The sequence below is a fragment of the Rhineura floridana genome, chromosome 7 (assembly GCF_030035675.1).
Source record: "Rhineura floridana isolate rRhiFlo1 chromosome 7, rRhiFlo1.hap2, whole genome shotgun sequence".
Lineage (NCBI taxonomy): Eukaryota > Metazoa > Chordata > Lepidosauria > Squamata > Rhineuridae > Rhineura > Rhineura floridana.
The window spans coordinates 21,561,115-21,573,697 of NC_084486.1; the positions used below are offsets into that span (position 1 = coordinate 21,561,115).

Sequence of the window (12,583 nt, forward strand, 5' to 3'; positions counted from 1 at the left end):
AATGGCTTGCAAAAATGTGTACATTAGTCAAAACTGCCTACAAAAATGTGTTCATTAGGAGAAATTTGCACTAAAATGCTGGAGAATTTTCATGAGGATTTTTTTTTTAAAAAAATTGCAAATTGTTTCAGAAGTGTGAATTTAAGATTGGAACGGAGAGAACTGAAACTCTCCTTCCCTATTCCTTCCCTATTTTCACATCAGGATGCATAGTATGCACTGTAAGGCTGAAACCCAAGGCACATTTTCTTAGGAGTAAGCACCATTGAACCCAGTTGTGGAAAATGATTTTAATTTTGTTATAAGTAGTTTGTTAGGATGTTAAAAGAAACAGATGCCCACATCATTTTGAGAGAAATTCCTTGAAGTAGCTCTTGTAGAAAAGCCTGTAGCATCAGGGAAGATGTGTGTCAAGGTCGCTTAACTTCACTGCATTCCTATGTTAGAACAATGGCGCTTATACCCCCCCACCACCACCAATGCCTTAACTTGAAGAAGAAAAACAACATCATATGAGGCAAATGGAATGTAGATAAGGGTCTTCCATGAGGGAAAAACGAAACCACACGTAGGCTATTTCTTGTAAATCACGTGATTTCAGGGAAGGGGCATGTATTAGAATGATGCTTGATGATGCTTGTGTAATTAACATATTAGAGCTAATAAAAATGCTGGCTGCATCCAGACTGGCAGAACTAGCTTGCTGCTTCTCCATGTGCACGTGTTAGCAATAAATATACTCCATCCTCCATCTTGTTTCGTTCGTTCTTGAGCTCTATTGGCTGAGTATCTGGGAGCGGACCCCAGCTACTAGGACCCCGAAAAGGGGCTAGGGCGTTTTGTTTATAACACAGTGGGACTTATTTCGTAATAAGCATGCATAGGAATGGGCTGCAAGGCTACAATTCAAGGCACATTTGCTTAGGTGTAAGTACTTGTTGAACTCAGTGGGACTTGCTTCTGAGTAAGCATGCACAAGAATGGGCTGTAAGGCTGCAATCCAAGACACATTTACTTTGGATACCAGAGGAGAAAAATGCTGTTACGCAGCTTAGTCCTACCTGCCTCCTTTTCCACTTTCCCTCATCTTCCTGCTCTCTCATCTCTCCCACCTTCTCTCACAACAGGAGCCAATCAGCAAAAAAGGGAAGGTGTGCAGTCTTCTTAGTGGCTGCCTCACCCTCTTCCTCTTTGATTGGCTCCAGTAAGCATGAAAGGACAAGGAGCCAAGCGAGAAGACTGTTCTCAGTGGCTCTTGGCTAATATGTTCCCCTTTCATGCTGATTGGTTCATAGGAGATATTGGGCTCCAGCGGCCAAAAAGGTAATGGGACTTTATCCTGGCGCATCCTGGCATGACTACACCACTGGCTAACAAACAACAGTGAATCAAGAAAAGACTAAAAATATAAGGAATGGTACAAAAATATTTTTTCATCCAACATTTCCCACCTTCTCCAGAGGTCCAGCTATGCCATATGAAGCCTATGCCCTTAGGCCTTACTCACAGTCAGTTCAGGGAGGCAGCCAATGAATGGAGTTTTAGATGCAGGCATTGAGAGTATTGTAATATATTGTTCCAGCAGATGGCAGCAGAGATGTTTCAGCAGCAACTGGAGTGCATTGCAGTAAAGAACTCTAGCAGATGGCAGCCCAGAGGTTGCAGTAGGAACTGGGGTACACTGTAATCACAAACTCCAGCAGGTAGCAACAGAGATGTTTCTGTGGCCCTATAACTCTAAACCAATCGGAATTGCTAAACCAGGTCCTAGGGTAGCTCTAAACTTCCTTCCCCTCCTAGATATCATTTCAGCAAGTAGTAATTCAGCCAGTGAAGTTTAATAATTCCCCAATTCAGCTCTTCATCCCTCTTTACAAACATAAAATAGTTTCCCCTCTTTCTCCCCAGATTTGTGACCCCTGCATTTCCAGAGGTCACTTCTGTTCAGGGAGAACCAGCATCCAGCAGCACCATTACTGGAGGGTCGCTAGCTGGCAAGAAGGCACAAGTGACCTAGGCACCTTTCTGTCTGTTAACTTGTTCAACAGTTACAGTAAAACATAAAGTGCAACTCTATCCAATTTGCAAATGAGTGTGGGCATGCTGAGTTTGGATGCTAAGTTTCTTCCTGCAGTTTTTGTTTCCATCACTTGGTGGAGCGTGTTCTTTTCTCTACAGCAGTGGTTCCCACACTTTTCCCCCCATGGACCACTTGAAAACTGCTGATGGTCTTGGCGGACCACTTAACATTTTTTCTGCCTGTTGCAGCAATTGTAATGCACTGTGCTAGATGCTGTATGATTTTTAATTGTATTTTTATTGCTTCATTTATTTCTTATGTTTTATTTTATTGCATTACAATTTTCATTCCATGGAATTTAAATTGTAATACATTAAAATACAATATAGGAAATAAGAGAAGCAATAAAAATGCAATTAAAAATCCATATGGATGTTTACTGTGGTTACACTGTGGACCATGTGAATGAAGCCCATGTTTGGGAACCCCTGCTCTACAGCTTTACAACTGAGTGCCACTAAATAAAGGCACTCAGTAAGATGCCGAGACTAGCATTTCATGACATGAATTTGCAGTTATGTCACTTGAGTTCAGCAAAGGTCTCCATGATTCAGCATTGCAATGAACATGGACAAATATTTGAAGAAAGAAACTGAAAACAGGCTGGAACAGAAAGCCAGTTTCCACAAAGGATGAAATCACCAAACACACATTTGGGAATCCCTAACAGGATGAAAACAGCTGGAGGAGGAATTAAAATATAACTGAGGAGTAGAGAAAAGTTAAGTACCTCCATTCTCCCTCCACCATTTCTCCCCTCCCAGTCATGACTGGTCACACTTGCCTTGCAAATGTTCAGTGGAGAGACTCGGATCTAGCAACTCAGACTTTGCATTGAAGGCCTCTTTTGGCTCTAAGTAGGCAGTGAAGACTGGTGGCTCCGATGGCAGTGACTGATTGCTCAGAATTTTAGTCTGAACTTTCAAGTAGCTGTCCAAGGTGCTGAAATCTATGCCCCAAATAAGTCCAGCACCTTAGACAGGTCCTTGAAAGTTTAGACTAAAACCAGGAGTAGATTTCCTGCCCCACTGATACTGGAGCCACCACTCTCCACTGTAAGTAGGTTATTATCTGTAATGCAAGGTCATGCAAAGCAGTGGGAATGCTATAACGGGGTATTATCATTGGCTTGGATCCAAGTTAAATTAGGTGAACTTACAGTACAATCCTAACGATATATATCAGACATGAAGTCCTATTGAGTTCAGTAAGGCTCAATAAGTGAGATTAGGATTGCAGCCATAGTTCCCATTTTGAAGGCAACAGGATCTAATGTAAAACATGACAAACTTGTCCCTTTGTCCTCAATGGAACATATGCTGAAGTGACTTTGTCTGGCTCTAACTCATTGCCATTTTCAAATGTATGGACAAATTATTCCAAATAGGTCACATTCTGTGGTTTTCACCTTAAAAATATAATTTTGGACTTGAATATACAGTATGCATTTATGCATTTGAAAATCCCTGCTCATTAAGGCGGAAATGTACTGAACAGTATATTCTGGACGTAGAGCAAGGAGTCCTCTGTGATAAGCACGGAGATGAATAAATAAAATATTGATCCATGGTGAGATTAGAGCTGCAATCCAGTAATCGATGCATTGCTATTGACTCAATTAGTGTAAAAGGGTTTTCCTTTCCTTACATTCTCTTCTCCAGCTGACCTTTGCTGGAATCTCAGAAAAGTCATTTGGGTCTTCCAGCATAGTGCACAGTTTTCTCAGGAGCTATTTGAGAACCCAGTTTGAGTGTACAAGCAAAGTGAGGATTTCAGAAATCACTCCTGAAAGCCGTCCTTGAATTCTCACTGTCAATGTTATGCCCAAAGGAGAGACTCACAGGTGACTTCATAGGAATCGCTTCTGCTGCCATGTTGGGTTTGCACTGTAGGCTGCATTCCATGTCCACTGAGCATGCTCAGTTACTGGCCTGTTTTTGATTACATCCCCTCCGCCCGGTTTTCTCCCCCAATAAAAATTCATTGTTTTTCTGCAAACCTTGGGATTCCTCCAAGCCTAGCATTCAAAACAATTCCCATATGATGCTGCCTTATACTGAGTCAGATCACTGATTCCTCTAGCTCAGTATTGTCTACTCTTGTTGGTGGTAGAAGAATCCTGAGGTGTAGAGTGGTCTGCAGGGGGGAAATGGCATTTTGTTCTATGTCTTCCCTACATATTTTATGGCCATTGAAAAAGACACACAAGTCGAAACGCGTCTGGCCATAATATATGCATGTTGCTCCATTGTGATACAGATTTAAAGCCTACAAGCAAGAGTACCAGCAGTCTATATAATAAGCACTATAGCAGCAATGTATGTATTCATTTATGAGTATGGACTTAAGACTTAGGCACTTTTGATTCAGGAGATACTCTTCCTGTCTGTTAAAAAAATTATTTGTACGAATGTTGTGTTTGTTATTGTATGTATTAAAAAACTTTTTTTTAATTTTTTTTTTTAAAATTGTCTTGCATAAATTGGAATTGTAATGACCACATACCCTAACTTTCTGTAAGACACAGTTGCATCTGTTACGGTTGATCTTGAACTTCAGATTCTAACTTATGTGGATTGAACCTGAGATAATCTGCATGCAAAGGATGTGTTCTGTCACTGAGCTACGTATCTACTCCAGATTATACCCTAGACCAGCCTTTCCCAACCAGTGTGCCTCCAGATGTTGTTGGACCACAACTCCCATCAGCCTCAGCCAGCATTGCAAATGGGAGGCTGATGGGAGTTGTGGTCCAACAACATCTGGAGGCACACTGGTTGGGAAAGGCTGGTCTAGACCAATGGTGGTGAAACTGTAGCCCTCCAGATGTTGTTGGACTATAACTCCCATCATTCCTGATCATTGGCTACGCTAGCTGGGGCTGATGGAAGTTGGAGTCCAACAACTTTTTGAGGGCTGCAGGTTCCCCACCACTGCCCTAAACCATTTTGGGTCTGAAATGGATCCAGATCTTCAGGCAACAAAATAATGACATCCTCACAGGCATTACTTCTTCCTTTGCTTACTTTCCTAGAAACTTTGCAGACAACTTTTATTCATGTGCTGATGGCTACTACTAGGGCTCAACCCTTGGATGCTCCTGTGTATGCATGATTGATTTTTTAAGACGAGTGTAGGGGTATTCTTGCTAATGCAACTTACATTGGATGTGCTATAAAACCTAATTGCAGTTCTTTATGCTTGTATTTTTCTGTCATTTGATTGGTACGTAAAACAGCAAGAGCTTTTAAAGAGAACTTACCTTGTGCACTTAATACAGTGGCTCAGTTATTGAACTGAAGTTATAGACACTGCTTGGCTACTTAAATAAACACTCAGGAAATGAAATCATGCTCGTTAAGGAGAGGAAACAAACATGCCCTGCTCTAAAAATATTAAAATTCTGCACTTAGTCAATCCAAATTCTGCATCAAGAAAAGCTGAATTCTGTGAACAGCATACAATAATGGATATTGAGCAATTCTGCATAATGCAGATTTGGTACATCTTCTGGTTTTAGGGCCTCTTAGCTACTAGAAATGTTATATTCCTCCGGCTTTTGAGATTTCTCAACACTCTTTCAAGCACATCTCCACATCAAAAGGACTAGAACTTTTAAAAACAAATTATTATTCAATGGAAGCTCGGATTCTCAGGAAGCTGAATTCTGAACCAAATATTATACCCTGCTATGTGTGGCACTCTACTATGATTCGCAAATCATCCATCCCTTACTTTGATGGATCCCTTTCTAAAGGGCCCAGAATGTACTTTACAGTAGGGCTGTATACCAGATTCAGCCAAAGCTTGAACTGGGCACATTCAGGGGATCTGAGCTTCACCTGAGTTGGGTGGAGACAGCTCCAGATTGTCATGGGTCAGTTTGGGCTGCCTAGAGCACACTGGGGCTGTCAAGCATCAGGATGGCAGGCAGGAAAGAGAAGCAGGCATTGGATGGGAAACAAGAAAGATCAGGCAGGAAGCAGGAGAAGCAGTGAAAGGAAAGGTCTAGGAGATCAGGAGGGGCCTACCAAACTGACTGTGTCTTCCCAGGAGAAGGTTAGGGTGGTGGATGCAGAGTGTGGGTACAACTTTCCCACCAGGTGTCTCCTTTCCCCCACAATGCCTCCTGACTCTCCTTCCTGCCCAATGCCTCACCCCGTGAAGCAGCACCCTGCAGGATTGATGCCTCTGCTCAACAGTTGTTGAGCGAAGGATTCAATCCTGCAGGGTGCTTGTTCAGCACCCCACAGGATCAATAGCTCCACTCGACAGCTATTGTACCCAGGATTTGATCCTGCAGGGTGCCTTTCCCACAGGGAGCCTGCTTGCAAAGGAACATCCCGCAGAATTGAACACCCCCCCTTCCCCTTTCATGATCAGGGAAGGGCACAGAAGATGCAACGTCTCCTTCCCTCACCTCAATCCTGACTGTATAATTAGTGGTGTTAGTTGTTTTTTTTATTTAAAAAAAGCCTAATTAAACATTAGCCCTAACCTTCAAGCTCATTTGGGACTGGATCTAGGCTGGGTGCTCCAGAGATTGACCTGGGGCTGGTTCTCGGAAAATTATAATAGTAATATCTATTATTTATATAGCAGTTTGCTTAAATGCTCAGGGATCATCACATATACTACCTGAATTATCTTTACAATAATTCTGTAAACAGTATAATCATTCCCATATAACAGATGCAGGGCTAAAGCTGAGAGAGAGAATATGCTGCCTAGAGCCATCCAGAAACTTCATGCCAGAAGTGAGATTTGGACCTGGGGACATTAAATCACTACGCTTGGTAAGTGCTGTGCTGTTGGACAAGGTCTCAGCCAGCCGTCTTTCCCAGCCTTGCGACCTGAGATTCTTTTGGTTGGAAAAGCCCAGGATAGAACTTGACACATCTTTTGGATGTGAAGGATCTGCTCTACCACTGAAACTGTATTAGCATCTTTCCTGGTTATCCCGATTTCTTGTCTAGCAAAGCTTTGCACATAGATATACAGCCCAGCCTCAGTATTTGCTTTCCTTGTCCTCCTGCAAGGAACAAGTAGTGTGGCGATTACCAGGAGCCATGATTTCACCAAGAGTGCAAAATGGTGTGTGTGTGTGTGTGTGTGTGTGTGTGAGAGAGAGAGAGAGAGAGAGAGAGAGAGAGAGAGAGAGCGCAGAATGAGTCAGCGCTTTCTAAGTGGGGATGGGTAGGTGAGAAATCCGTACTAGATTCATATTTATTCCCTGAGAATAGAAGAATCATTAGTCCGGTTCTGTGAGGATAAAATCTCTTTAAATTATTCAAGCTATGTGCAGAGAACTTGTGATCCTGAGGCAATTGCCATAAAAACATTTACTAAAATGATTCTGGCTGGGTTTTTTTTAATTTTTTCCTCTCTGACCTGATTATCAACAGCAGTAATACTGTTTAACATTTGTATACAAAGCGCTTCACATGCATTATCTATTTTATTTATTTATTTTTATTTTGTTGCATTTATATACCGCCCATAGCAAGTAGCTCTCAGGGCGGGAAACAGAATAGGATAAAATACATACATCATAATAATAAAATCACAAAACATATAAGACACAATGAAAGCAAAATACAATTAAACAAAATATAAGATGATAAAAGGATTAGTATTACAAGATTAAAAAGATAAAAAGATTAAAATGATTAAAATGCCTGGGAGCATAAGAAGGTCTTTACCTGGCGCCGGAAATTATCTTGTTATAATCCTTACAACAACCCTGCAAGGTAAATAAGTATTATTCACACATACACACATTGCAGTCCAGGGTAGACTGAGGCTGAGAGAGAGACTTGCCTAAGACCATTGAACATTTTTTAAATGGTATTTTTGCATTGTTGGAACCCACCCTGCGACCTTATGTTAAAGGGTAGATAAGAAATCCTGTAAACAAACTGTTGGAAGTGTGGAATGCAACTCAAACTTCGTGGTTAATGTTGCATGGGGTTAAAACAGATATAGAGCAAGATTGCTGCCGCGGATTGCGGAAGGGGAGCGGAGGTACCCCTCAGGGGCCCCTGTAGCCCCAGGGGGCCTTGGGCCAGTGCCCCACCTGGCCACCCTTTAGAACCTGTCCTGATTATGGCATACCTAAAGTCTTCCAGGATCTCCTCCCTCATCCAGATTTTTTCGATGAGGTTATGAAGTTGTTGTGTAAGTTCAGGCCCACCTTCTTTAAAGACATCAGCAGGAATCCCATCAGGTCCACTAGCTTTGTTATTCTTCATTTGATTAATGGCTTTACTGACTTCATCCAAATTAGGGAATACTGCAAGCTTGTCTCTAGTTTGTTATTGTGGAATTTGCAAGAAGACGTCACCAGCCACAATAGAGTTACAATTAAGGAGGTCATGGTAATGCTCTTTCCAAAGCAGTGCAATAGACTCTTTATCCTTAAGAAGTTTGGTACCATCCATTGAACGTAAGGGATTTGTATTGTAATTTGTTGGTCCATAGATGGCCTTTGCGGCATTAAAAAAGCCCTGTGCATCATGAGCATCTGGAAAATGCTGGATTTCTTGAGCTTTCTTTATCCACCAGGCATTCTTGTCCTCTAGTTCTTCTTTGGACCTCAGCCTTTGCACTGGCATAGATTTTTTTCTTAGCAGCACAGTTAATGTCTTTCTGCCATATCTGGAAGGCTTTCCTTTTCTTGTCGATGATATGTTCAATCTCACTATCATTTTCATCAAACCAGTCCTGATGTTTCTTAGTTTGGTATCCAATAGTTTGTTCACATACTGCAATAATGGAAGTCTTCAGTTTAATCCAGTGTTCCTCAACATTTTCAGGGAGTCCCATAGGTAGATGTTTCTTGAGAGTTGTTTGAAAGCAGGCTCGCTTAATAGGATCTTGAAGTGCGTGGATGCTAATTTTACGCCTTGTTTTTCTTCCTTGGAGCCTACATTGAGGAACAGTATGAATGGCCATAGTGGATTGAATTAATTGGTTATTTGTCCAGCAGTCATTGGCACTCGTCATGGCCCTGGTGAGGAGTACATCACGACGATCTCTGGCATGGACAATTACGTAATCCAGGAGATGCCAGTGTTTCAACTGAGGGTGATTCCATGATGCTTTAAATTTATTTTTCTGGCAAAAGAGTGTGTTTGTAATAACAAGATTATGATCTGCACATTTAGTCAGAAGTAGAATTCCATTCAGGTTGCTATAGTCAACTCCTTCTTTCTCAATGGTTTCTGGCCATAAATCAAAATCACGCCCAACTCTTGCATTGAAATCGCCCAGGAGGATAATTTTATCCTCCTTAGGTATCTCTGATAAGATGGTGTCCAGCTGGGTATAAAAAATTTCCTTGATGTCTTCATCAGCATCTAATGTTGGTGCATAAGCACTTAGAATAGTTGCCTGCTGGTTTTTGGTGAGTTTTAACCAGAGAGTTGAGAGTCGTTCATTAATGCTGGTAGGAACGTCTGATAAGAGCTTCACAAGATTATTTTTAATAGCAAAGCCTACTCCATGTATTCGTCCTTGTTCAGGCAGTCCTTTCCAGAAGAAGGTATAACCTCCTTATTCTTCCTTCAGTTGTCCTTCTCCTGCTCTTGGAGTGCTGCTATGTCAATATTCAAACGTCTCAACTCCCTCGTGATGATGGCAGTCCTGCTTTCAGGATGTTCACTATTTGTATTGTCCAGCAATGTCCATATATTCCATGTTCCAAAATTCAATTGTCTTTTGCAACTGCTAAATAGTGACCCCACTGGATGTGGTAATCCAGTCAGGGAGAAAGATGAGGCAGATTATGTTTAGGGCTCCTTTTCTAGCCCCCCTCCCCATACGGGGTGAGCAGAGTAGAGCCTGAATAGGACTGCTCAGTCATGGATATAGTTGCTGAACTACTCAACTGCCTCGGTCCTTGAGCCAGGACGATTGAATTTGTATCCAATGCCCATGTGCCGGTCCATGACTAGGGGCTTCTGGATTTCACAGTCCTGCCCCCGTCGCCATTTGCCGATCACCATGGGACTTTTGTTTTAGTTTGGTTTGGTTGGAAGACGCCTGTGTGTGAATTCATTTTATGTGGGGAGATCGGTGCACAACAATCAACACACAGTCTTGACAGAAAAAGGCTTTGATCCAATGGCATGGATACCACGACAATTGGAAGTCTTCTATCTGTTGTAACCTTCATCTGCCTTCACAGCCGTTGTAACATACACATTGTTATCCTCCGCCTGTTCTGCCGTTGAGGACATTCTTGGATCGTTCTTTGTCTGGTTCCTCTCCCTTGACCTTACCGCCATGGGTGACCCTGCTGGGAGTACATGACTCCCAACGGCATCGCTCATAGGGTTCATTGGAACATGCAAGCCCACTCACCACTACAAGGTGACAATCCAGCGAGTAGTATATTAACAACTTAAAAACCCTAATTTCTCTTTAGCTTTTATATCCATGTGAGCCAGACTTCTTCAGAGTAAACGAATAGTGTAGCAGGCAGAGGAGAGATTTCAGCAGTGTGTGATAGTGTGGATGGAGGGCTCAGATCTTTGATCTTTGATCTTTGATGTGAGAATGCTGTGTTTCAACTACCCAAGATGGCCCCTGGTTCCATCTTTGAATTTTTGAAGGTTATGAGATGGTCCTGTAATAGTCCTTTTGCAATAGCCATCAACGTCTTGAATTAGCAAAAGCTTTTGAGAAGCTTTCTAACCATAATGAGGCCACTGTCTTGCTGGAGCTAAGCAACGCTGAGGCTACTCACTGCCTGGATGGGTGACAGCCTGGGAATTACATGTGTGTTGCCTTGGATTCCATGACAGAAAAAAGGAAGGAGGTAAATATATAGAGTTCAGAAAAGAAGCAGAATGTGGTGCTGACCACAAAATTCAGTTTCCTGAGAATTTCAGCTTTCCTTTGCAAAAAGAAAAACGGCGAGCCCTCATGTCTACAAATACATTGCTGTAAGCATGTAGGCAATGGCAGCCAAATGATTTTCAGTAGTTGGGATGGGATTCTAATGCCCTCCATACTAGCTCCTTGCTCCTCTCTGTGATAAGCAAAACCAGAATGCATTATGTAAGCCAGTATTATTGGCATTATTTGCATAATTCATACAACTTGCAGGATCCAGCTTTTCTTGGTGCAGACTTTGGATTGCATGGGCACAGATTTTTTTTTAATGCGAAGTACACATAGCCCTGCTTTTATGTCACAGTAATTGTCAGCATATTTTGTGGCTGTATCAAGCTGCTTAGTGTGTGGCACATAGCTTGAGAAACTGCTCCATCACTCAATATTTTCTTTTCCTTGCTTCCTCATTAAAACTAACATCCTTTTCCTGTACCCCAGCAAGAAGGCGGCTGATAAAAGATCCAGTTCTGCCTGTGATATGTTCAGAAGCTAGTAAAAAATCAGACATTTTCCCTCTTGAATCAGCCATGAACATCCCTCCCGCCCTCCCCCCCACAAACACACACACACACCATCTCTCCCACTGAGGTCTTTGCGGCCCCACACAGGAACCTGCTGCACATTGTCTGATGACCTTTAACATTTCCACTGTAGCTGGGTGGTTCAATGGCTTAGTTTCCGGTCTTTGTTGTCATTCCTCTTTCCAAAGTTTAGCTTAAGGAATGGTGCAAGGAGCATTATAGGACTAATTTGATGTGAAGTGCACGAAGGTGTAAGCGGTTGAAAGGAGCCCACAATGGTAGCTAAGATTTTACTCCTCTGTGGTACCATAGGGCTGGTGGAGGCAGACCTACATTCAAGATATCCTGGGTATCAGGACCACAAGCAAAGGCCTCAAGATCACAGGACACTGACATACCCACATCCATCTTCTCTGCCTGAGGAATACTGGGGAAGGGGGCTCATCAGAAAAGAAACCTTCAATCCAACTTCTGCCACTGATGATACGAAGGATTATTATGATGCTGAAAACCATCAAACTCGAAATGAGTAAGTTTTAGTGAAAAATGCATTTTACTGTGCATCAGCATCTATTTTGCACACCATTCATACAAGGCAATCTTATACGTGTCTATTCATAAGTCAGCTTCTACTCTTAAGTCAGCTTTGTCCAGGTAACTGTGTATAGAATTGTAACAATAAGGAAGTAATTTTGGATTTACTTTGAGAAAGATAGTTGGAGATTCTAGATGTGCACTCTAGGAAGGGATACAGCTTCCAGAACATTGCTGGACCATGCAGTCATAGAATAAGCACAGCAATACTGAACTATCCCTTAGTTTTTAATTATTCTTTTTATCTTGTAAGCCTATGAATAACCGAAAGCACACAAATGGGTAATGACTTATTTCTGCTCAGTAACTAGAACTAATTTGTGCAAACACATTAAGCCTTTATAGATATTCACATACTTTTTTTTTTAATCTGACGGCTTGAAGAGCTAGCTTTGGCTGTTGTTTGTAATATTTAGTGAGTTTGGAAATGTATTTATTTGCTATTTCTTGCCATAATTTCCATCCCACCTTTTACTCAAGTTGGCTCACC

The 12,583-nt window shown here is 41.9% G+C and overlaps 1 protein-coding gene across 1 annotated transcript in view; it reads left to right on the plus strand.

The window, feature by feature from the left end:
• Positions 1-11,672: 11,672 nt before the first annotated feature.
• Positions 11,673-12,583, plus strand: part of MMRN2 (multimerin 2) — a 37,755-nt gene continuing 36,844 nt past the window's right edge. Inside the window, exon 1 of the mRNA XM_061635019.1 lies at positions 11,673-12,028. Within this exon, the coding sequence (XP_061491003.1) occupies positions 11,775-12,028 (254 nt within the window). The 5' untranslated portion in view covers positions 11,673-11,774. The remainder of the gene's footprint in view (positions 12,029-12,583) is intronic.